Source organism: Halichoeres trimaculatus, unplaced genomic scaffold (genome assembly GCF_033239565.1).
Source record: "Halichoeres trimaculatus isolate MK-OKI-2021-1 unplaced genomic scaffold, fHalTri1.1 fHalTri1_scaffold_15, whole genome shotgun sequence".
NCBI classification, from domain to species: Eukaryota; Metazoa; Chordata; class Actinopteri; order Labriformes; family Labridae; genus Halichoeres; species Halichoeres trimaculatus.
Genome location: NW_027437193.1, coordinates 4,272,647 through 4,299,410, shown reverse-complemented (window position 1 = coordinate 4,299,410; position 26,764 = coordinate 4,272,647). Strand labels below are relative to the sequence as shown.

General features: G+C 39.9%; 1 protein-coding gene across 1 annotated transcript in view; it reads right to left on the bottom strand.

The window, feature by feature from the left end:
* The window catches only part of col11a1b (collagen, type XI, alpha 1b), a 141,567-nt gene that overhangs the window by 100,438 nt on the left and 14,365 nt on the right, over window positions 1–26,764 (bottom strand). Inside the window, exons 4-8 of the mRNA XM_074689532.1 lie at window positions 24,766–24,928; window positions 11,403–11,531; window positions 5,772–5,861; window positions 5,355–5,453; window positions 685–987 (exon numbers count right to left, since the gene is read on the bottom strand). Of these exons, the coding sequence (XP_074545633.1) occupies window positions 685–987; window positions 5,355–5,453; window positions 5,772–5,861; window positions 11,403–11,531; window positions 24,766–24,928 (784 nt within the window). The remainder of the gene's footprint in view (window positions 1–684; window positions 988–5,354; window positions 5,454–5,771; window positions 5,862–11,402; window positions 11,532–24,765; window positions 24,929–26,764) is intronic.

The window sequence follows — 26,764 nt, the reverse complement described above, 5'->3', positions numbered from 1 at the left end:
CAAACCACCTACAGCAGTGAGTCCAAAACACACTAAATTGTTAAGTTTGCAGAGTTAATGTTAATTTAAAAATCAGAGATAGGGCTGTGGCGTCCTGAGATTCAAAAGAAGAGAGATCGAGAAGAGCAGCTCAGTTAACTAAAGGCAGACAGATGGCAAGCCAACATCCAGACAGGGACTGTGTCTCTTCCTGTCTCTGAGAATCTGGATCCTGAGGCAAGGAAGAGAGGCTGGAAAGCCGCCATGGTAGACACAGGCTCAGCAGATATTTCTGTGTAGTTTGAAATATTGATCTTGATGGATTTGATGAATAAACATTTGCAGAGGCTTAGTTTGTCATACGGTCATTCAAAGAGATCACTGGTGGGATAACTGAGGGAGGAGCATGTCTTTAATAAACAGCAGAGGTCACTGAGGCCAAGAGGTTGTGGGGGGCGTGACTGCTCTGACAGATGGGTTGACATCTGTTTATCTGTAGGAGACTGAGATAGACAAGGTGTGTGTTTGTGTTTACTGATGTGTTTGTGTTTCCCGCATGTGCACGAAGAATGCTCCGAGCAATAACCCAATACCATGAGAAACAACAAACAAGAAGGCTCAGCCCTTCAAACAAATGCCACCAGAATCCTCTTCATCTTCCCACATTCTTACTCCCCCCACAGGCCTAACCACTCCAGCACTTACGCTGCTCTCTCTGGTGTCTGTCACCGCCGGTTCGCCGGGACCAAACTCGTCCTCGTATGTTGCAGATGTGGGTTTGGCTTCAGTCGGGCCGTATTCATAGTCACCGTATTCGTACGGCTTCTCCACGAACTCTTTGTTGTCGTATTCCTTCAGGTCATATTCCTTAAACTCGTACACGTCAGTGGCGGGCTCCGCCTTTGTTTCGGTGTCGACCGGGGCAGCGGTTTCCACAGCAGAGGTGGGGTCCGCCCCAACCTGCTCCACGCCAGTGATGTAATCATCCACGATTTCTCCTTCGTAACTCTGCGATAGATCCAGGCATCGAGAAGAGGAGATGGAGGGAAACATGGAGGGTTGGTTAATGAAATAAAAACATGTTGACAACTTTAATTAAATTACTTCTAAACGCCAGAATTACCAGACACTTACAAAGATTCATGTGACCTAAATTATGTGCTCAATTTTGGATGAAACTCAACTTTAATTTCATTTACAGACACTTTTCCTAACATTCATCTCAGTTAGTGTCAGGATTCATTTCTTTGCACAACTTTAGGATCTTGAATACCATCTTCCTAACAAACAAAGAAGGGCTGAAAAGTTCGTAGCTTGACGAGGAAGGAGTTGCACTGTGGTTATGAAACTTGGCACGCATTAAATTCAACATTTTCTGACACTTATACCATGATTTATTTTCAGATTGACTGACACTGATGTAGTGTTTGAGGATTTTGAAAAGTGGAACCAGCCATTTAGTGAATACGAATAAAATTTGGTAATGTGGTGTTATCAAACATCTGCAAAAAAGGGGGTTGACCTCCGAGTTCATTCACGCTCACTTGGTTGCTACATCAGGGGATGATGCTGCAGCTTTATCAACTGTGAAAAAGTGGGCAGTTGAATTCAAGAGGGACAGGAAAAGCCTCAAAGATGACCCAAAGTCCGGACAAACTGCGAGTCAGGCTTCGAACTTTTCAGCCCACCCTCGTATATAGCACTAAATCACAACAAATGTTATCTAACGTCAGGCAGAAACCTCGAGCAGAACCAGACTCATGTTGGAAACCTTGAAAAATGAATACTACTTTTATTGTTTTAAAGCTTGAGTCTTAACTTTTGGAATTGCTTTGCGTGTTTAAAAATAAACCATGCTGTAAGTGTCCGAAAATGTTAAATTTAATGCATGCCAAGTTTCATCACTATGGCATAACTCCTTTAAAGTCAGGCTATAAACTTTCCTCATACTTATTCTAAGAAATGGAAAAGAATGAATATGAACAGTTAAATGAAGTTATGTTGTTGAATCACTGCAAAATTGACTTCTTGTTGCTATTAAAACCTCAAAATCTTAAATCTCAATCTTCAACTAAAATGTAAAGGTTTAGTGAAAACAACACATTTCAATGGCCATATAAGGCTATAGATTCTCAGGACATTTGATTTTACAAAAACAATTCGTTCTGATTTAAAAGCCATCAATTGTTGACCAAACAAGGTCATTGCAAGTAAGGAAAATGTTTCTCAGGCAGATTGTATCAAGTGTTTTTCTCTTGTTTTTAGTAAAAAAGTCTTTTTAGATTAGATTTGAGCTACTTTCACCTGTCCAGTCCAGAAAAGTGTCTTATTACAAGTTTAAAGATGTTAATAAGTGGGGTAAAAAAAAAAAAAAAAAGTGCTTGTCAAGATTGGAATAACGTCTTAATACAAGTAACTTTCCTCTTGTTCCTGTGGCAGATTTTTGTTACCTTGTTTCTAGCCATTCAAGCTTCATTTTCGTCTTTAAAAAACCTGAAATAAGACATTTTTCTGGACTGGTCAGGTGAATGTGGCTCATACCAAGCCTAAAAAGACATTTTTGCCGAAAATAAGACAGAAACACTTGATAAGATTTCAGTTTTTTTGCAGTGTAGAAGCTTGCATTGCAAAAAAAGTGACTGTTGATTTAGTGGGTTTATATCACTTTCATTTCCAAGGTCTATAAGTAAATAAATGACTTGGAAAACCAAGATTTACTGTTCTTTTTTAAACCCAAAAAAGCTTAGGGTCAGGGTTAGGGTTTGGCTACTGTAAGGTTTTTTGTTGTTGGTTTTGGTGCCCCCTATGGAGGAAAGTTTGATACTTCAGTTGCCATGGGGGAAGCATAAAAAGGGCTTGAAGTCACAATGCTTTAAGTCTTATAATTAGACACCTATCCCCTCACAATGGTTAAAGTCGTTGAAAATTAGGATATAGAAACTGTCAATAAACATTTTTTTATTTGCTTTGATGGTCTTGTTTTTGCTTAAAGGTCAGACACAGGAAACCGTTAGATTTAGTAATTTCATGCCCAATTAAAAACTTTTACAGTAGCTTTAATTGCAGTGCCTGGTACCAATGATTCATTCCATTTGTAACCCGAAATCGGAATTTACAAGTTGTGTTTGGGAAATTTTAACTTGAACGCCCCCTGAAGTTGGAATATCTTACTGGGAAGTCGGTGGATCCACACCACCCCTGAGTTTACAATTAAAGACATTTTCCTTAAAAATGATAACAGTTTTATTGTAAATGATTCTGGCCATGACGACCCCAGTCAAACGCTTAAGCTAAACGACATGGACTGCATGCGGTGACCTAAGAGCACAGCAGGTTCAGGGATTCAGTCATCAACTGACAATCATCTCAATCAGCTCTATTGGAAGCACACACTGATGGTGTTTTGTATGAAGCTCTGGGTTCATCAGTAATAGAATCCCAAAACGTTGACAAACACATGTCGAAACAGTGAAAATCCTCAGTAATCAGACGTGTGTTCCATCGGGGGTTAGCACATGTTGAGTTTCCGTGCTCGGCCCTCTGGCCTGTCGTTCCAAATGAGCGTAATTTCTTGAGCTGACTGAAGCTCAGTATTCACCTCGAGGAGCATCTCAGTGTAATCTGGCCCAGCACACAGCTGTGTTGTTTTGGTTTAACCTCCAAATGTTCCTCATTACGCTGCGTTTCATGTGATGGTTTAGCACAAATTAAAGCAAGGATCTGCCAAACTGGGGATAACGCAGTAACAAAGGGGATAAGCCCGTCTACTGATTTTCCATTGGTCACGGTTCATTAAATGACAAAAGTTTTCCTGCTCGCTCGTTATCCTGACTCCGTTTGATGAAGGTGGAAATCAAAGAGTAGAGGGATCTCGTTAGGGCTTTAACATTGTTTGGTTTCAACCTCCAAAGTTGATGATGAAAGTTTTTTGTTTTGAAGGCCAGAGAGTCAGTGACATTTTAACTGTTAACTAAGAACATAAAAGTTTAGACTTTAATTGGATGGATGGTTATTAAGAGTCAGCAAAGCAGCCAAAGAGTTTTCCATCATGATAAAAAGTTTTTCCCAGCATAAATGAGTGAACCAGTGCGTGTGGCCCAAATAGTTTTGATTCCCAAAAAATCATTTCTACTAATCAGTTCTACATTTTAAAACCAACCGCTTCCCTGTTTTATTAAATTGGGTACAGCATCCCAACATATCAAATCTTTTTACCAAAACATGCTCAAAGTTGTTTAACAAGTCATTTTTATCTTCTTTCTGAGGGTTTTCAAACTTTCCTGCTTGTGACCCCCTAAAGCATTAATGTTGGAGTAAGTCAGTCAAAAATGAACAAAAAGTCTTAAAAATTCTTATTCTTCTTGGAAATAGAGTACCTACGTGCACATACTTCCTTTTTTCTTATGTTAATCTGTCTACACTGTTACCGTTGTTACTCTGGTACCTCAGGGTCTTCAACGAACTAAATGTGAAAAACAAATCAAACATTTTCTGTTAGAGTGGTTTTCTATAAAATTCAGCTCCCATTTTTGGGGGTTTTATTTTCATGGAAATGGATGACAAATGAAAGGGTACAAAGTTTTTAATTTGGAAGCTATTTTGCAACTCCTGATGGGGTCCTGACCAAACTCTGGCAGCCAATATCAAGTGGCCATTAATCACCAAGCTCATAACATGTCAATGGTTAAGATCTCCTTAAATAATTAAGGACTTATTAGGTCATCATCATTAAATAGTTGCCTGTCCTTGTCTTATTTATTTATTTATTTATTTATTTAAAAAGTATTTATTTTAAGTGTAGGCCTATTTATTTATTAATTTATTTCAAATTTATTTATTTATTAATCAACCATTATTTATTTATTTATTCAAAGATCAACCATTTATTTATTTATATTTATTTATTTATTTATTTTTGTTGTTGCTGCCTATTAAGATATGTTGATGAATTTGAGTCCTGGCCCAGACTTTTTTCTTTTCATTTATTTATTTATGTTCTTTTATATATTCCTTTTTAACATTTATTTATTTATTTATTTATTTATTTATTTATTTATTTATTTATTTATTCATTCATTTTTGTTGTTGTTACTGGATTTTGAGATATGTTTATGAATATAACTTCTAGCTCTGACTTTTTATTTTTATTTCTCTATTTATGTTCTATTTTATATACCTTTTTTTAAAAACATTTATTTATATATTTTTCATCAATTTTATTTTTTATTTGAGTCTTTAAAAAATGGGGATACAGGGTTGGTTACAGGGGGACAAGGGGTACAGTGAAAATGTCCAAGGAAAAGTCTTGTACACTCAATTTTGGACTACAATACAAAAACAAACAAACAAACAAAAAAGAACAAACAAAAAGTTACCTGTCCTTGTCCGGCGTTGTCAGTTGGAGTGTCAGGCTGACTTCCATCCACTGTGGTGTAGTCATACTCACCGTTGTAGTAATCTCCACCCACATTTGTCTAAAAGTGGGCAAAAATACCAAATGAGAAAAACAATATTCTGGTAAATGGTGCATTAATGATTAAGGTGCATTTAAGAGCTTTGAAGGGTGCATGGATCTGGACAACAACAGATGTAACAGGTAGGTGTTTGCAAAACTGTGCATGCTGCTGGAAGTCAAAAACCAAAATAAAGAAAAAGCTTGAATAAAAGTTAAGAAAAGAATCATGCTGACAAAGCAGGAAGTCAAGAAAACCCTAAAAGTGCCCTAAAGGCTATAAAAAAACGAGGGAAAAAACAAGGTGGACAGGTTTGCTTAACATTTTGTCAAATGTTACCTCAACCTTGGCTCCTTCAGTTGGTGGAGCGTCAGTGGTAATCTCTCCTTCAGTGTAGTCATAGAACTCACCATAGTCATAGTTAGTGTACTGTGAGGACAAACGCACAGAAGGAAACCAGTTACACACAGCAATCATGTAAATAGAGTTCAATATTTACATGGCTTGTAAACCTTTACAACTCTACTGTTGTAAATCTGTCTGCCCATGCTATTTCCAGAATAACATGTTAAAGTGACGACTAAGTCCCATCCATATCAGGTGACTGAAGAGCTTTTGTATATGGATGACAGGAGAAGTCCAACAACCCCAATCCCACATGACCTTAGTGAAGGTTCATGTGTGCAACAAAGAAAACAGTCGTTAAGATTCTTCTTTGCTTCCAACAGGATGTTGGGAGGTTAATGTGGTGCCAGTGAAAACCCATCTGCTTGTACCACTTAATTTTGTAAGCCAAGAATGGCCCCTGGGTTGCATTAATGGGCCTTTAACATTTACATTAGGCTGTCCTGACTAATCCCATGTTGGTAAATTATGGGAAACATACAGACTACAGTAGCAGGGGGTAGAGCTAGCGCTTAAAACTGATGGAGCAGGAGCATTAAACCAGGCTCTGAAACAACATGTGTTTCCTCACTTATGTCTCCAAAGCATTACACTGATGCAGTCTGTTTTCTGTGTTAGCCTATGGGTTTGTTTGCCTAATAGGATTAATTTTACTTAACTTGCAAGAGAGGAAACACGATAATAAACACCCTGCAAACACATGAGACCAAAGCTGTTTGTAACCTTTAAAGAAAATGTTGACAGCTGGAGAAAAGATGTTTTTGTTTTTATTGTGAGGGCATAGTGATGGGAACAGAAATACAACAATCCTGTTTAAAGATGGAGCAGGAAGCCAGTTAGCTTAGCATTGACACTCAGGTACATTTTGGGAAAGATCCATTTGAGTAAAACAGCTCCTGGCTCAAGCTAAATGCACTAAAATTAGAAATAAAAAAATATTTATTTTATATTTGAAAAATTATTTTTATTTATATTTTATTTAAAACTTTTTGTATTATCATTTTTTTGCTGTAATGCCTTTATACAGAGAGGATAGGACAGTAGGTACAGTAGAAAACCAGCTTGAGGGCGAACCTGCTTGAGGGTGAACCTCATGGGGCGCAACCTAGACCACTAGGTCATCTGTGCCCATAGTTTGCTAAATTTGTAAAAAAAAAAACAATCTGAGAAAAACAAACGGACAAAAAAAAAAAATCAAAAACATCCCACTTTAGCTCTATAAATCTAGGTACTTCATTTATACTTTCCAATCCTAATGCTAAGCTAGGCTGAGTATTCTTGGTTCCACCTTTCAGCCCCATCTGAAACACAAGAATGGTGTATTGTTGATGAAATTTGAGAAAGAAGGAGGGTTAGCTTAGCATAGCAAAGACCATGTGAGTAGAGGCAAATATATTTTTCTACAGCCAAAATGTAAGACATTTTTTTAATAATTAAAGTGTTTCATTTAGTTTGTTTCATTTAAAAAAAAAGCCAAACAGTCTGAGAAAAGGCAAAACATCCCATTTCCAGTGTCCAGTTTTATTCATTAACCAGGCTAATTGGTTTTGACCAAGCTCTGTTGAACTCTAAACATGGTAGTGATGTTAAGTTGAAGCTAAGTGGGCAGCTAGCTTGGCTAACCACTGTTGCTAAAAGTAGCAGGAAACTGCACTTCACTAGTTGCCTACCAACATTTTAAAAATATATATCTTTCTCATTTTTGAATTAAAATTAGTTTGATTTACACCCCATAGTTGAAATCATTTTGTTTATTTCAGTCTAACTGTTTAGCTAACTGTTTTCCTTGGCTTTCCATGCCAAACCAGGCTACTTCCTCTTAGCCTTGATGTTGGAGGCAGAGGGATGGTTAGCTCAGCGTATAAACAGAAAGTAATGAAAATTAGCATTACACTACTATCAGACATTACAAGGAGTACAATAACTGAGGAAGATGTCTCTTTAGCAGGATTAGCTGTTTCTCCTGGTGTGAAGCTAGGCTAACTCCTCCAACTTTTGGAGCTGTGGCCATAACTACAATTAGCCTAGCTTCGCAAAAACATTTAAGGAAGGAGACAGTAAGCTAGCCAATTTTGCAAAGACATCAGTTTGTAGATAGAAGGATCTTGTTTTTTTCTCCTTGCTTTGAGCTTTGTAACTTAGCTAAGCTAACTGCTCTTAGCTTCAGCGATATCAGTCTTTAAGCAAGGAATCTAACAAATGTATTCACAAAAGTATCAACCATTCTTTCAACTGTGTATGTACCTAAAATACTTGAGCCTAATTTTGAGGTAAAATGTCTTTTTCTTCCATTTTTCTCTCACAGTGTCAGAAACAGTGAGGTAGATTAAGTTAACAGAGCAGCCCCTGAAATGCAGCGCTCCATCAGCTCAGGGATAAATATTAGTCCCCAGCTGACTGCTAAGCTCATAAAAATAATACTCGATCCACCGGCCTGCTGCAGTGCTGGCCAGGCTTCCACTCTGCAGCCCAGAGAGAGACGCAGAGGTCACACAAGAGAGCAGTCCTGGCCAGACCGGGTAGACTCACAGAGAGGCGAGCAGGCGAGGGTCAGGGAGGAATATAGAGAAATATAGAGAGAAAGATGGAGAGCGAAGGAGGGATTTATAAAGATTTATGGTGTTGAAGCGCTTGGCCGAGCTGAAGGCCTTCACCGCAGCCTCAGATGAAAGGCGTAGATGCTGAAGTGTGCTCATAAAAGAAAAAAGCCCCCCTTCCTCCTCCTGCATCACCCCCTCTTCCTCTTTTAACCCAACTGCAGACATGTGGCTGACGACTGAAAGGCTTCAGGTCAAGGAAGTTCTTTCAGAGGCTAAGGTCAAAGCCACGCTTGGCTGTTGTGTGGAACTGTAGAGGTTTGGTTGAAACAACTTGAGGAGGGAGGGTTGAGACCTCAGTGTACACAAACACTCTCTGGTTTAAACATGGAGAGCTGTGTTATTTGAGCTCTTGTCTGTTGAAGAAAGTATATTTTAGTTGTGCAGGAGAATCAGTTCCTTAAAACACTGAGCTGGAATGTACAAAAAACATTCCTGTAGTCCCTCAGCAGGAGATAATAATGATTTATCCAGATTTACAGTGTTTCTGCCTCCAAACAGCTCCCTGTTGTCTATTTACAATCGACAAGCTCCCTGTATTGGCTTTGAGGAGTAACTCCATGATGAAGCAATACTTTCCAGGACATAGTACCCACTGTACAGCCAACCTTTCAAATAGAGAACCGGCTTCTGATTTTCTCCCGGTCCAAAGTCTGCTTTTCCAGGTACTGGGAGTCTAGCGAGGGGAAGGAAAAGCTTATATTTCCCAGGGAGTCTGGGCAGAGTCTGCAGAACTCGTTAGTGATATAAATCACGGGGCCACTCCGAAGTGGGCTCAGACTTCGTGGCAGGGAGAAAGGAAAAGTTTCCAGTGTGAGCTCATCAGTTATTCGGTGAAGAACTGAAGTGAAATGTCAGCCGACAAAGAGGCTTCAACCACCAAAATAACAAAAGATGATATTATTAAAAAAAGGTTGTGACATGAGGCACGGTTTTTAAATTAAGAGACATGGCCAAAGAGGAAACAAACTTCTGGAGCCAGTGGAAATAAAGGAGGAGAAGAGGAGATGAATTCAAAGACCACAAAGTATTTTGATATGAGGCTGAAATAAACCTATCGGAAAGAGACTCAAACAAAGAGACTCCTTAAAACCAAGATACTTTAGGCTACAGGAGAGCTTTGAAGAAACACAAGTTTAAGAAAATATGTTTTTTGTAAACTAAGACTGCAGTGACAAGTTCTCACCAATAATCGCTGGAGAAACTTAATTTTTCCGCCCATTGTATTAAGAAAAGTCTTGGCAAAAAAACTTTCAGGTTTAAAGATCCTGTTGACTGGAAATCTACCTGTTCATTTCAGATACATTTCATAATTCAAGAAGCTCCAGAAGGTTTTGTTCTCTTTTTTGTGAAATTGTACTGTACTTTCCATTAATAGTACAGTCTTTTTTTGTCTACTTGTACTCATACTATGGTTGCACTCTGAAGCCCCGTTTCCACCCAGCAGTCCGGTTTAGATCAGTCGGGTTGGTACGGATTGGCTCGGTTAAGCTTGGCTCTGTTTGGGTTTACAGCCAACTGTGACCCTTCATGGCAGGCAGCGTGTAAGCTGGATGCCAAATGGCCCATCAGTTAAATAATAACCCGATGCCATAGCAGCATAGTGTACCCCGCTAATACATCCAACGAAAAAGAAAAACCTGACACAGTAAACAAAGAGCAACGACGGAAGACATTCAGCAATTCATTTTCTTTGTGATTGGCATGTGGTTCTTTGTTGTAGAGCGCAATCAACCTTTGCTTCTGAGAAGTCTGTGCCACCAGGAGAAATACAGCAGCCGCTGTTGCACGGTAAGTGACGATTCTTTCGACCAATCAACGGTCTACGGTATTTCTAGCTCCACCTTCTGGGGGTTAGATCAGTTTAGTCTGGCAGCCCTATGATAGGGTCCCAAAAAGTGGGACGGCTTGTCTCAGTTATTTGGGGATCTGTCCCAGGGTTAGTCAGTGGAAACGCTGTAAAATGTGTGCCGTGCTGAACCGAACCAAACTGAACTGCTTGGTGGAAACGGGGCTGATGATCCACCCATTTTCTCATGAACCAATACATCGGGCCACCTTGACCTTCTTACAGCCAAAATACATCTCCAATCCAGCTCCACTCTGTCGTGGCACTTGATCAAATCGGTTTCTAACTCACACTGCTCCAATGTGCTCCGGCTAAATCCCTGCTCAGATGGGCCTGGAGTCAACAGGTTTGATAAAAAGCGGAGATGGACTGGAGAAGCTTCTGGTGTACTCCCAACGTTATAATGTTAGATTTCACAAACTATCTTGTCCTGTCAGTCTTTTTGTCGTTTTCAGTCTTATTTCTGGTCTATTTCGTTTGTTTTGGTCTGTTTTTGTTGTGGTTTTTAATTTTAGCCTGGGATTTGTTGAAAAAGAGGTTCAACACTAGTTAGCTTTCAGCGTGACACTAAGCGCTTTTGCTAGCTACTTTGAGTTGCAACAAAAAGGGCTCAGGGGTTTCTGATGACAAAGCAGGTTTAGAAATAACACCAACAGAAAGTAGAGCCTGGTTGGACTCTATCTTTAGCTAAGCTAGCTGGCTAGCTAGCTTCTACTGTTTACATCAAAGCTAAAGCAAGCCAAGCAGAATATTTAACAGGATTGTGAGTTTCTTCAGTTTTTAAACACAGCTCTGAAGAGCAGTTGAGATGAACAACTTTCACCAGGAACGGGTTTTCCTCTTAAAAAACAGAGAAAATTTTCTGCTTCCTGATAAAAAAGTGTTGAGGATGAAGAATCAAATCCAGCTACAGTTGAAGCAAGTTTGACTTTTATACTGATTTACTTTCTGTGATCCATCCAACCTTCCTGATTTATTCTCTGACTCCATCTTTTGCTACTTTTACTTACACCATTTTTTCCCAAACTCCTACTAAAACTCAACCCCCAGCTACTTTATTTTCTTCTCCCTCTGGACGGCTAAAAGTCCCTCCTCCCCTGCCCCCTTTCACATACTGACCTCGTCCTCAGGTTCCTGAGCCTGGGGGGTGTCGTGGTGGTTGGGGGTTTCACAGTCGGGGCTGTAGTGTTCACAGTAGTCGTAGGCTGCCCTGGGGTCTGCCACTATCAGCAGCTGCTGGATGTCGCCCTGGAAGGAGAGGAGAAGCAGTGTGTCAACAAGTTTCCAACTGAGGGGTGTATTTTTTCCCCTTAACTGTAAATTCCCATGTCAGAGTTTGTCTTTAATGTTCCCCAACATGAACACAGAAAGTCTGCGGTGTGATTTACAGCACTATAGGTTTACATTATAGCCTTCAATTTTATTCACTTCAACTTAGCTGGTGAGAAATCAGGATTTTCCAGTTTGGATTGGCACATCGCTCCAAGTTCTACAAAACAGAGGAGCTTTAGCTGCTGTTGCTGTTGAGAAGGAGCCAGTCGGAGGCACGAAAAAGAGCTGCAGCTAATACAGAGAGCTTCGCCAGTGGAACAAAACAAGTAGCTGAATACATCGAAATGGATGTAAAGATGGAAAGTCTGCACAAGGCTTTTATAAGAGTCGTCTTTAGCTCCCTGCTGCAGCTCACAGATGTTACATTTAAATTTGATTAGATAAGATTTTAAAATTCTCCTCAGGGGTTTCACATTCTTTCAAAGTCGACCATGTTTGACATTTTTTCACTCAAAGAAAGTTTTTTTTTTTTTCCGGAGGATTCAACCGGAGCTCCAAGCCAACCCAAACCTTGGATATCCGCCAGCTGCCAATCAGCAAGTTCAGAAAATGAAAATGACTTTCATTTCCTGAGACCTGACGCCCAAAACTCACTTCAGAGATCACTCACGTTGTACTTTTCTCCTCCACCCCCTCTTGTGATTACAAATAGAAACCAAATGTTCTCCTCCTCCTCTGCACCACAGTGGAGATAAAGTGTGACAATAAAGCAACAAGGCAGATGTTGTGCAGCGCAAGTCTCTGGACTGTTCATATGGAATAATTCACTGCTGCAGGGGAGTGTGTGAGCTTTTAAGAATGAACTATTGCAGAGTCCCTTCATTCTGCCATTAGGGACGGCAAGCCCTCTCACACAGCGGATGAATAACCACCGCTCTGTACTTATCTCAGGCTGTTTTTCATGAGCGTTTGGGAGAGGAAATTAGATCCACGCTCCCGACCTTTCCATCAGCCAGGCTCTTTTTCCACAATCATCTCCAAAGGAATTTCTAAAACAAGAAAGTTACCTATGCCAGTCTCCCTTAAGGACACCTCAGCTGACCTCGGCCAGAGCGGACCAGGAAGTGAGAAACAGAGCAGCATAAAGGTGAAAGAAGGCTGCGATCACGGTGGCCCCCCCAGGAGGAAGCACATACATGCAGATTCCATTAAATTACAGGAGGCAACATCTGTACAAGCTTAGACCTCTGGAAGCCATTAGACGTTCAGCGCTCTGTGCCAATCATACATGACCATCCAATCTCAGCAGGGTGGAGAGCAACGCAAATAATAACCAGAAGATCAACACGTGTTGAAACCTCACATATGGACTCATGTATGTTGTTTCCCACTGTGATGCTAACGCTATGAGCATTGACGTTTCCATCCTCCCATGACAAAACACATACGGGAAGAATAATATCCTGCTGAAAGTTTTGATTGGGCGATTATTTCTTTGTAGCGACATAGCTTTTTGACAACGGCGGAATAAGCTATTTGCCATTGGCAGAGAAGATATGGAGATTTTTTTATGTGTGTATCTCACAGCTCCTGATATTAATCCCAAAAATGTATGTCCCTTACAAAAGTGCAAAAAGACAAACAGGCTTTCCAACAGCATACAATTTATTTCCATGAGAAATGTCAGAACAAAAACACTAATTTATTTTTTTTCTTGCAAAGTTTACAAAAGACAGTTGAGTGACAAGCTTATTTCAGCCAGAGTGGAAACATTTTAATCCTGGATTTTATCAGATCAGTGGCCAGAAATTTACCAAAGAAATACAAAAGAAGAAAACAGAACATAAAATCCAACAGCCAAAAGGTCAACTGTCCACTTATTGAAATATCAGCCGGCTGAAGTGATCTAAATGTTGTCTCTGACTCTGGAGGAATTCTGGGATGGAGGGAGTGGGAGAATCTCCTCCAAGAGCAGAGCATTCAATGCCCAAGTTTGGCCTGTAACTGTGTGTGAAAGTACTATGGTGTGTCAAAAGGTACACTGCAAAGAACTAAAATCTTATCAAGTGTTTTTGTCTGATTTTAAGTTTTTATAAACTATAAATGATCCACATTCTGACATTGGAACAGGAAAAAGTTGCTCGAAAATTAGCTTGAACTGGAATAATTACTTAATACAAGTAACTTTTCTCTTGTTCCATTGGCAGATTCATTTTAGTCTTTAAATAACTTGAAACAAGACATTTTTCTGGACTACTCAGGTAAATGTGGCTCACATGAAGTCTAAAGGACATTTTCTACTGAAAATAAAATAAAATCACTTGATAAGATTTCTGTTTTTTTGCAGTGCATTTCTGAAGAACGATAAGTTCTTCTGCTTTTCAACACCCTACTCTGACAAAATGTGCAATGGTAAACAGAAGGTGTTCAGCATTTTATTCAAAGACTCTGTGAGGACAATTTTTTTGGAATGTATTGACAGTACAGATGGTCCTTGAGTTATGAATGAGTTCCGTTCCTACAATGCGTCGTAGCCCCACATTGGGCATAAGTCGGATTTTTACCCTAAATCTCTAAATAACTATCCAAATACATGTGTTATACTTCAAATAACGGAAAAGCAGTACAGACAATTAAAATAGACATTTCAATTAAAGCAAACAATCAACACTATGACGCAACTCGAGACAAAGTGGATGATCCTGATGACCGCATAGCACTGCGTAGTTGCTTACGAACAGAGAGGCGTAACTTTGAAACCTTCTCTATTTTCTTACGTACACATATTTACTGGCATAGTAAAGTCAAAAACCCTCGTAAGTCCAGAACCAGGTATGTCAAGGACCTCCTGTAATGGTTTTCGGTTGTTTTCAATGAGAAAGACTCTGTTTCCCATGAGCGCCATCAACTTTTGTCATAAACGGCGTACATTGAATGCTTATAGGATCTTCTTTTAAATATTACTTCTTATTTTTTAAAACATGTATTGCAAAATGCAGTAGAGTCACAGTGAAGTCTGCTAGCCACATGCTAATGCTACCAAGAGGCTAATGGATAATATCAAGCCGCAACCCTCGGTCTGAAAATATAAAACCAATGCAGAGGTTGCAGAAAACTGCAGTTCACAAAGCATCCACTAGAGGCTCTCTGCAGAAAACATTAAAATCACACCAAAAAGGCGATTTTTACATTGAGTTATCATTTTTATAACTTCTTATTAAACTTACAAATTTTTCCCATATATGGATATGGCTGATTGAGTGACAGGTAGGCACCTGTAGCTGTCTGCAAAGAGGCTAAAGCCTCGCCTCTTTACCTCATCCTACAAAAGCAAGGTAAAGTTTATGGTGCGTTCCATTTGTACTTGTAAGTCGGAATTTCCGAGTTCCGATCGGGAACGTCCAGCTGGAATGCCCCCTGAGGTCGGAATTTCCGGCTTCTACACCATCTCCAAGTTCCCAGTAGGAAATTTCAAGTTCAGGGGTAAACAGTAATTAAGCTCCTCCTATATTCTTCTTATTTTAGAATTTCTGACAAGTGTTTGTCGCAATAAATCAGCCGCATGTATAGTATTATTTGATGTTTATATACAAAAATCCTGCTATTTGGCAACTGGAACGCTGCAGTCAGAGATGACATCACTTCCACCCCTGACTTCCCAGTTCTGAGTACAAATGGAACACAGCATTAGCATTTCCAATATGGCCTCCTTTCTTGATGGGCTTCAAAACTCTGTATCAGAAACAAATGAGTGATGTCACAAAGACTGGGTCCATGACTTATACAGTCTCACAAGTACTTTGAATGTAACTGTTTACGTTACTCCTATCATGTTTGGTGCCAACTACATGACATATACGCAGAGTAACTTGCTAGGTGGTTCAGTGGTTAGCCTTACAGCAAGAAGGTTCCTGGTTTGATTCCCAGCAGCCACAGATACTTCATACTGTACATCTGTGTTGCTAATTTAGAGCAAGCTGATCCATAGACAAAGCCAGTTGGAGACACATATGGCATAAAATCTGTCTCCCTCTTCCTGTTTATGTCTTCCTGTGCACATGTGCAGTAATCACTCCCTCTCATGTTAATTGGGTCCCATCTTTCAGCTTTCATGATTGCTTATTTGTTGAGAAAATAAGGTGAATTTAACAAGACTGTATTTACTACAACAGGAAAACAATTGTGCAGCAAAGACCTGCATGAGAGTCCAGAAACGTCACAGAGGGGTTTTTGTCTGGAGACCACACACACTTAGCCCATTTATGAAGCCAGTCACTGATTCAATCACTCCCATACTCCCCACTTGGCGTCCGCCTCGCCGCTCCCCCTCTCCTCTTTTACCGTTTGTGTCTCCCTCGCCTGCATCTCGCTGCATTTGTTGATGTTTTTGTCTGGACCGGCTTGCACATCTCTCTGGCATCTGCCGAGGTTCATCCTCAGAATTCCTGGGATGATCTACGGCGCTGCCCTGGCTTCGGCTCAGAGCTGGCACGGACCAAAGGGATAAATCAAGAGTCTAGGTTGCACTACAATGGGTTTATTCATGGGGCTGTGTTTGATGTGAACTTGTGTGAATACAATGCACTTGGACACATGTTCACCTTCATTTCAAACTGTCATAATTCACTGGATAAAAGTGCATGAAAAGACAAACCGATGAGGATAAAACTGATTTAAGACGTGAAATATTAAATCCATCTGCCCATCTTAATTTCACCCGCAAGAAAATCATTTTCAGAGTTTGTCTGTTTTTCTTTTGTGTCTGGAATAAACACACCACTGGTTTTTCCTCAAGCATACACTTCTCACATCTGACTTGAAGCTGAGAAATGCAAACACAGCAGACTGACAGACACCACAGTCTGAATCGTCCCTGGGCGAGGTGACCCTGACGTCTGTGTCAGGGAGGATCCCGGCCGATGTGGAGCCCACACCCACTGAAAACAGGAGTCACTTAAGGAGAGGAACTGGCAGATGGATGATGGACGATCATCTTAAGTGGGCGGTGTTACAAGCCCTCAGCAGACCATGAAATCTGTCCTTGGCTTTGTTCTCTTAACAGAATGTCAAATATGAGCTTTCACATTTTTCTTCTTCTTTGTGAGTGTGTGTGTGTGTGTGTGTGTATCAGATACGTGTGTGTGTGATATATGAGTGACATCTGATTATGAGCTCACATCAGTGTTCAACCAGCCTCTATGATAGAGATGCAACTTTTATGAGATGCAGATAGCTCTTGCTGGCAACAGATCAGACATGACAGGCGGTGTGTGTTAGTGTGTGTATGTAACTGTGTGTGTGTTGGGGGCTCACTTCCTGCATTTGTTGGACCAATTTGGAGCCATAAACAGAGCAGTAGATTTCGTACGACTCCATATAGCTAAGACCATACTGTATCAACATAAAAGTGTACGTTTTTGGAAGGGTACCAACTCCAATTTTGTCTTTTTGGGAGGGGACATTCTTCCCTGAGTTAAGACTTGCAGTCAGACCATTTACACTCCAACTTTGGCCTCCTTCACTATCTTTCCATGTCATCCATATTTACCTCCGCCATGGAGGTTATGTTTTTGGGAGAATTTGTGTGTATGTTTGTTTGTTTGCCTGTGAACAACAGAACTCAAAAAGTAACAAACAGATCTTCAAGTAATTTTCAGTAAATGTTCAAAATTGGATAAAGAAGAAGTGGTTAAATTTTGGAGGTGATCCAGATCACCATCTGGATCTAGGACCTTTTTAAAGGATTCTTTATCATTGTGAGATAGGGCCGTTTTCACCATATGTGTATAACAGTCTGCTGAAAGGGAGTATAACATTAAAGTAGGGCTAAAGTGTTGCCTGACAATGCTAGTATGCTTGGTGGAGGTCTGCGCTCTCTGAGTGCTTTTCTAGTCTCATTTTAGTTCTCCTTTTACGAACAGAAACTCTTGACTGTTAGGGTGCTTTTACACAACAACAGTTTTAGGGTGAAATGCAAAAGTTTGTTGCGTTTCAGTCAACCCAAAACGCAAACTTCTGAAAACAGCCTCCAGAGTGGGAGTTTTCTTAAACGCTGCCGACACCATTGCCGTGTAAACAGTAAGCCGGCATTTTCAGTGGAAACGATGACGTCACACTCCACTTCGCACGAGCGCATACGACAGGACAACAGCACAGTTGTTACGATTGTCACGAACTACCGTGTTGTGCTTGTGCTGCTGAATCTGCTGATTGTCTTTCAACAAAATGAGCATCTGTTGCTCTACTTCTGCTCTTGCAGTCTTTCACTCTGTCAAAATTTTACATATAGACTAGCCACCCAACAGAAACAGATAAAAACGTTAAAAAAGGGGTTGAAGATCCTTGCTTTAGCTGAGCAGTGAAACAAATTTACATCTTGATGTTCTACAGTTCTACAGTTTCATTTAGCTGACACTTTTGTCCAAAGCCACTCTGACAAATTTAGACAGAACGGGAAACCTTTGATAGTACAACAAAAGTGCCACAACTTAATTAGCTGAAGGAGCTGCCATTAAGTGCATCCAATAATCATTGCTGAGTATTTCTTAAGAGCTGGGTTTAAGCACTTCTGACTCATTCTCCCCCTGAGGTCAAAGAGGAGAAGGGTCAGATTACGGGCCTAAGTGTTCCCTGAACAGATGAGTCTTCAGACATCTCTTAAAGTAGAAAGGGACTCTGTGGATCGTATAGACTTAGGTAATTCATTCCACCCTTTGGGAACAACAGAGGAGAAGAGTCTGGCTAGAGATTCGGAGCCGTGCTGTGCTGGGAGCACCAGGAGTCTTTCACAAGCAGAGCGTAGAAGACCAGGAGGAGTGTAGACCTGGATGAAAGAAGCCAGAAGAAGAGCTTTGAATATGATTGGAGCTGCCACTGGAAGCCAAATGTGCTGCTGCATTCTGGGTAATTTGCTGAGGTTCGAAAAAGTGGATGAATATTGGTAGCAAAAATGCTAATGGGAACATCCCTAATGTTTGGGTGTTGTTTCCTTTTCTTTTCTTTTTTTTTCCAAATCAAGAAAGCTTACAGCCTTAAAGTCAACTGATGCATCAAACACAGTCTATGTAGTGGGAATGGACATCATGCTGCATGCTAATGCAAAAACGTTTTAATTTAAATGTATTAAATGCATTTTTTCACAAAGTTTTTTTCAAGCTTAGCTTCATATCCTTTGCAGATTTAGTTGATGCCTCAGTTCTTATGTAACTGTTATGTAAGTGTGTTAAAACACATTTTAATGATCACCCTGTGTCCTGGGACGGTGCATGAGGCGTTTATGACTTTTTGGGACATTTTATGGACTGATCAGTGAATGGTTGCAAAACTGAGCAGCCTCTTTGTAGAAGCGATGTTAGTTTTTCACTGACACCTCCAGGAACATCATGTAAGTAGGTGTTTGAAATGTTATTGTCTGTTGCCAGGTGTAGCAGGTCACTCCGCCTGCAGAAAACAGCTGCAGGGTACTGATGCACCTGGAAGACACATTTGGACGTGAGCCCAAAGCATCTGCAGGCTGACCCAGTAAAACACAAACGCACACACGCAGGAGTGGGAGGAAAAGAGAGCCGCGGTGACAGAGTACATGTTTGCGTGATCATTTTTCTCTGCTGTAAAGAGACGGCGAGCTATACTGCAGCGTGTTCCTCATTTAGAGTGACAGCACATGTGTTTATTTACTGTCATAGGAAAAAAAAATTAGAAGAAGAAGAAGAAGTCCACACTCCAGATGATTCTCTGTGTAAATCCCTTCCATGGGGACAACTTTCATTAAAGAGCTCATGTTGTCACTGCGACCTGCCTGCTCTGATGACCCTCCAGGTGCATCATCCTCCAGATGTGTCCGGCTCACAAGCCGTGCAGACTGCAGCTGCTCCGACCCGACGGCCTCATGCAGATGTTTCTGCTTTATAAAAACGCAAAATGTGCAAAAACTTACTTCTTTATTATTCTATCTTATACATCCCACCTCACCTCGCATCACCCCACACACATTTCCTCACACTCTGACCAGAGTGTTTCTAAACTGTGGGAGTGGATCACATCTTGAAGGAACAAATAGAGAGATGGAATTTCAAAACTGTACAAGGACAACAATTAACTGAGACTCGGAGAGGAGGAAAAATGTGTAACAAACTCCAGATTTCTCTCAGCGTTTTATCAAACACAGCCTCTGTGGTCGGCCTGGGGATAAAGTTTCTTTTCAAGCACTGGGGGCATTTCAATGACTTGCACTCTTTCGGATATTAAAACATTTCGCCTGCCAGTAGCTCACAGAATTTTCGGAACCATCTGCTTGCTTGTCGACGACCATTTCTCTCTTACTTATCTCCCTATTTCATCAATTTTCAAAGTCTTTTTAAAAGACTTTTAGTCTGTTAAGACCTAGCAAGTCTTCCTTGTGGGTCACCTACGATCCTCCTATTACACAACCCTGACCGAAACTTTCTGTGACAAGTCCCTGAGAGCGAAACGCGACTGAGGCAGATGAGAAACAGTCTCACTGTTCCTCTTCCAGCCAGCACAACCATAAACAATGAATCACTTTAAGGCTTAGAGCACATCAGAGTCTTGTAGAGTCCTCTGCCAGAGTCTGTCCTGCTTGAGGGACGGCGTTTTGGAACAATCTGTTATGCAGTAATGACAGACACATAAACAAACCATCCTCGCCCGTCTCTCCTCCTTCCTCACACACTTCTTTTTCAGCATGTATATCACACAGCACACCCGCAGCCATACAGTCAAAGACAGAAAGAAATCCCTTGAAAGTCTGATCAGAGGATTTGCATAGAAACGAGAGATGATTCAGATATTCTGAGGCTTTTATTTAGACGGAGGAAAAAAAGGCTTTGGAGGAGCGGTCAGTGAGCATATCTTTTAAACAGCTGTGCAATCTGAGCCACGACGAAGAACGCACTGATCATTTTTTCCTTTCGCCTCCCTCTCCCTCTGTGCTTCCAGCTTTAACACCTGCTTATGCAATCGAGTGCAGAAAGGTAGCCATGTGCCCACCACTCACAGGTGGAATTCACAGACACCAGAGTCATGAAGCTAAAGCTCAGGATGCTACTTAAGCTAGTCCCTACAGCCTATTGTTTATGTTATTTCTTTGTTGTACCAAGTCTTCCTGGAAAAGTCTTTTTTTTTTCTGTCAAATGGTGCCACATTTGTACGGAACACACATTTTTCTCACATCTTTTCTGCCAATGCCAAACAGCTCATTCTACTTTGGTTATTAACTTGTTTTGAGCTAAAGTGCTCTGTAGGTGTTTACTCAAAGAATCCACCATCTGGATTGGGCAGCTTCGAGCTGGTGTTCTGCAAAACCAAGTTGGTTATTACTGAAGTGGGCCCTGGTACCACCTCCAAAGTGAAGGCCAAGTTCCATAAACACAGGTAGTCAGAAAGAGGACACCAAGTGGGTGATCTAGGAACCTGACACTCGAAAAAGGCTGTTTCCTCACCCAGCACTTAAAAATGGTAGGATGTCTTCTACAGATTTACGGAAAAGGTTTGCAGGATGATATGGCCAGACAAATCATTTCTTAGGACCACCATGTTTGTCCTTCTACTACAAGACACCATACAACTTGTTTTTAAAATGTATTTATTATCTAACCTTTATTTAACAGGTTAGTCCTAGTCCTCGTCTAATTTTCAAGGGAGGCCTGATTCAGAGCAACTTGAAAGATCTTTGAAGACCCAAATAATTTTGTTTTCTATGACTATATAAACACCAAAACTACCTAAGAAGAGTGGACTCTCTTCTTTTATGTCTCTCTTCCTGTTTTTGATCCAAAAAGCAGACAAAATGTGCTTTTTTTAACCGTGTTCATCTCGGGCGCTCCATCCGTTGATCCTCTCTGATCTCCGTCGCCTTTTATCACAATGGAGCCGCTCTTTCTCTCTGAACTACGGCGACACATCCTCAGTTGGAGCATGAGCTGCCTAAACTTTTCTGACTTGCAGCGTCTCACTATGCTTCTGTCATCTCACATCTTCTCCTCATATCCATGCTGAGCTCTCATCCAAAGAGCACACCGCTCTCACCCACAGTAGTTTACGAGCAGGATTTTGGTTCCTCCAGACCCCGCCTACCCCTGCTGAAAAACATAATTTACTTCTACAGACGCAGGAAATGGTTGCAATCAAAGTGACGTCTATAGATGTCAGAGGGAGCCAATGAATACATACAGCGGGGGGTGAGGGGTAGGGGTGATGGGGGTGGACTTCCTTGCAGCAAATGATGAATGTTGAGATGCTGAGCCTTGACCCCAACCTCTTATGTTCATGATGCACATAACTCCTATTTTTAACCTCGGAACCCCCTTATGACATCATCAGCTGTGTGGTTTCAATGGTGATGGGGCAACTCCATTTAATTTAATGGGCCAAGATGAATTGGAAAAAGTCGACTTTTTCAAAAAGTATAATGGTTAGAAATGTGAAACATACAAGGACACTTCTCCTGAACATGCTGAACAGTTTAAAATTTTAACAGAGAAAATCGGTGTCCAAAAATACATACAGAAGAAGTAATTTAAGAAAGTTTTTGTCAAAGTCTACATGTTTAAATGATGTGTGCTCAGGATTTTGACATGATTTTAAATCTTGACTTTTTGTTCCAAATTTTTTTTATTTATTCTTATTTTTTTAACCAAATTTAAGTCCTTCATTTTAGTTTTTGTTCATAAGTTGGGTTGGATAAAAGTTTCCATGTCAGAGATGATCCCCTGAATACATCTTAAAAACTGACTCGCATGTGATATGCATTTTTTAGAAAATTATGGCCTTGATAAAAAAGCAAACTAAAAAATGGCAAAAGGGAAAATATCAAAGTATCGCAATTTAAATTGAAATCATAAAAGAATCGAATCAGAGGAAAAGTATCATCCGAGCCCTGATACTCAGCTCTGCTGCTAGAGCCACTAATGTGGCACTTTTTTAAGAGAAACAGACAGGCTTCCAACAGAACAAGACTAATTATTAAAAAGCATTGTTACAACACATAAATCATCTACCAAACACTGAGTTTTTATGCAAACTTGTTGTGATGCGTGCAGGACCTCAGAGGAACCGGACTCAGTAACCCCATGTTTGAAATCTTCACATCGTGAGTATCTGCAGTTAAAAAAAATACAGCCTGCATTGTTCTGAAAGTTTCCATAGCCTCTAACGTATACTGGCTGTCGTATAACTATAACAGCTGGAGAATCATCTTTGCCAAAATTTAATCCCATAAGCAACCAATTCAAACCAAACACATGGCTCACATACTTCACAATCTCATTTTTTGAGCTGAAAGATTATCCAGTAATTAGCCAAGACGCCTGTGGCCAGTGAGAGTTTTTTGCCATGAGCAGTGAGCAGTGTGTCTGTAAGTAGCCAGTTTGCAATCATCAAATCAGGGGTTATTAACCTCGGCGTGGAAATAATTACAGCCAAAGATATGGCAGCATTTTTCAGCAGGGTCACCACAGAAATGCTATTGTGTGATGCACTGATTAAAACCACCTTGCAACGTGCAAAAGGCTCCAACCCTTGGAACAAAACCGTTTTTTTTTTCCCTTCTCCTCCAGGTTTTAAGGAAGAGAATGAAACAAATTACTCTGCAATTCAACACCGTTTAGAGTAATATACGCTGAAATGAAGAGCGCTCACAAAAGCCAAATAGCTGGTCTTAAAGCTGCATTAAAAGAAAGGTTTGGTGTAAATAAAAGGCTGCTTTTATCCACAATCAACACCTAATTACCCTAATTACAATCCCACTTTGAGGCTTCACTGTTGTTTTATTGACTCTTATATTTACTGCTCTTAAATGCTGCAAAACTATCAGCTTTGTATGCTAGATGAAGTGAGTAAATCCCTTTTCCATGACTGAAACTTACCCATCGATTAACCTTTAAATCTAACAATGATCAGCTTCCAGTCGTTAAAGACGACTGGGAAACAATTTCCGAGTGTCTCCTCTCTGGAAAGTCATCTCTGACCTGGACGCCAGCATTGTGCAGGCTGTTCTGCTTAGCAAGCATTCCTCACACAGACTTCAAAGAGAGCCTATTGTCTCCAGAGCTAGCATTCAGCTCACATTTTCCACCCAGCTCGCCGCTACCTGTGCTAAACCTGCTAGCATCGACCTCCGTCTCACAATCACCACCTCTGTAACAGCACCCAGATGTGATTTTTGATTCGGCGCTGTGATAGATCTCCGTCTTTCTTTTATTAAGTCAACTATTTAAACAAATCCAACCACTGCAGAGGGAGAAAAACACTCTCAACAAACTCACTGTGCAGGCAGTGGCTCCACAGACACTGCTCCTGTGCTCGTGCCAAGTATACAAAGCCAATATTGTTGTTCTGGCCAATAAATTTCACCGTTAACCGAATGAACGAGTTAATGAAATACAAATAAAAAGTCTGGCTTTAAAGCGTTTGGACTTAAAGTATTAGTCCCTTTTCACAACGGTAAATGAGATTCATTGAGAGTAAGATTCACAATGTGTTTTCAATTACTAAGCCAGGGAGAAGAAATCGCTGGCATCAAGGTAAGCTTTCCAAAAACCCCTCAATTACTTCTTCGTAGTGGTGAATGTCTGCTCTGTGTTTGTCAGAAAATACTCCTTTGTGGATGATGGATGCATCTTGAGGTTAAGTCTCACCACATTTTACTCTCAGACATAAATTTCATTGTATTGTAGAGCAGTGACTGTAAATGATAATGAAAACACTCCAGCAAATAGCACTAATTATGGTAATGCCCTCTGCATGGATGCAAAAGAGGCATTAAGTGTAGTTTAAATACTTTCTGGAAAACGTTTTATTAAACCTAATTGTTTTCCAGAAAGTAATTCAGATGAGGAGACAGTAACAATGCTGCCTCTGCCTCCTGGAGGTGGGTTATAATGCATGTAGCTTAGCCTAAATACGCTAGCTAGACTCTAACAGATAAAAAAGTCGAAGAAACATGCTAAAAGCATGATGTCACGCATCATGAACTGTTCTTAACAAGGAAGTAGACAGTTAGCAAAGAGGCCATGCTAGCTGTTTTATGCTGCTTCATCTCATATGCTTATTTATGCTAACTGCTAATTTGGGCAAGAAGACACAACAGTGACAGCTTCAACTGTCTTTTTTACGATCTCTATCTAAATACTCATCGAAACACAGCTCATTTTTTAATCCAAGTGAGAAGGATTCATCATGGCCGCCTTACCTCAAAGACTTCATCATCCAGGATCCTGGTGCCAAAGACGGTAATGCCCTCTGTGTTGATGACAGCCTGATCGCTCCTACCCAGCGGCCTGGTCAGCTTCTTCTTACAGTCCACAATGATGGTGACGCTCTTCTTCTCCACGCTGAGAGCGACGCGGTGCCATCTGTACAAAACGGGAAGCGATGCAGGATGTTGGGTTAATGTCCCCACGAGCGATCTCTGTTAAAACGTACGCTTTCAAAAAGAAAATGAAACTTAATGGCTAAATGTAATTTGATTTACAGCTTATAGATGCAGCTTAATTTGTATTATTCTATAGTATCTCCTATTCTTATTGGATTTTTTTGACTGTAGCACTCAACTAACAAAGAAGGAAATGGCTAACACTGGAAGGTTACCGTTGGTTACAGTGTATAAAACTTAAAAAGTACAATTTTTGATAGCTTTTCTTCAGCTAACTTCTATTTTTTTTCATTACCCACATTCATTTTTTATCTCAAGCTGCTTTTACCTAACTTTGCGCAACTGCTGTGAGGAGTTATTCTGCTGTTTTGTTGTGTTGCAACCTGACTCTGTATAATATATGGCCATAAAGTCTATGACATCACTCATTTGTGTAAGGTGCAGAGTTTTAAAGCCTATCGTCAGAGGATACAGTTTTAGTAGAATTAATCTCAACCTAGCTTCCTTGCCTAGTTAGAATGAGGTAAACAGGCAGGGCTTTGGGCTCTTTGTTGACAGTTACAGGGTGCCTACCCTTCAGTTAAGTTGAGCAAATTAAATAAGGATGTATTTTGAACCAGACGTATTTTAAACCAGGCGGTATGTGGTGTTTCTGCAGCCAGTCTCTAGTGGACCCTCAAGGAACTGTAGTTTAAGCACTTTCGTTACTGGCTGCTGCCTTGTTGCACAATCACAAAGACTTGAGTCTTAGATTCATCTAAATTGATTTATTCTGGAATTGTTGTTTGTCACGAAACTATCTTCAGTAAATAACTCATCTGAAAACCAAGCTCGCATAATTTTGAAAGGATTAAAGAAATAAGGCACAACATCACCTCAGGGCAGCTAAAAGCCAGGGCGGCTGATTTTCTCTTTGTGCTGAGCCAATATGAGCTCTAGCTGCAGTTTCAGAAAATAAAGATGATTTTTATCCAGAACCTGCGGCTCTTTCACTCCTTTGCAGTGGCTCCTTATAGCTTTAAAAAATATCATTGACACAAAGAATTTTTATTTTTCATACAGAGGGTATGGATGATCAAAGACAGTGATAGACTGATAAATTTATTAAAACCACCAACTTTACATACAAGCTTGATATCGTCCAACAAAATTGTGAAACAACAAAAAAATAATAACTTAAGAAATATTTTCGATATATGATAACCAAATTCAAGTAATATTTCAAGAATTTTTACGTATTATAAAAAATCTTAAATTTCAAATTTCTTTGAAATTTTTGCACATTTTTTTACAGTTCAAATTTATTTTTCAATCTTTTGGCAATTTTTTCACAAAATGTTAAAATTTCAAAATAAATCGAAATTTTACGCACAAGAAAGGAATTTTAAAATTTTTTGAATGTTTTCCAAGTTCATTACTTTTCTTGATAAATTGTTGATAAAAAGTTTCAAAATAATTTGAAATTTTCACAAAATTTTGAAATTTCAAAACCTTTGAATGTTTTGCAAGTTTATTACATTTCTTGATGATTTGATGATATTTTTTTAACATTTCAAAATAATTTGAAATTTAATGCAAAATTTTGAAATTTTAAAACTTGAATGTTTTCCAAGTTCATTACATTTCCTGATAAATTGTTGCAATTCTTAATTATTTTAGTTTTTTTTTTTTAATTTTTGCAACTGTTCTAATTTCCAATATGTTCCGCATAGATGCAAAAAAAATCCAAACAAACAAAAAACAATTAAATATATTTTTTTAATTTATAAGAAAATAATAAACTTTAGACATCACATGTCCAATTTTATGAATTTAA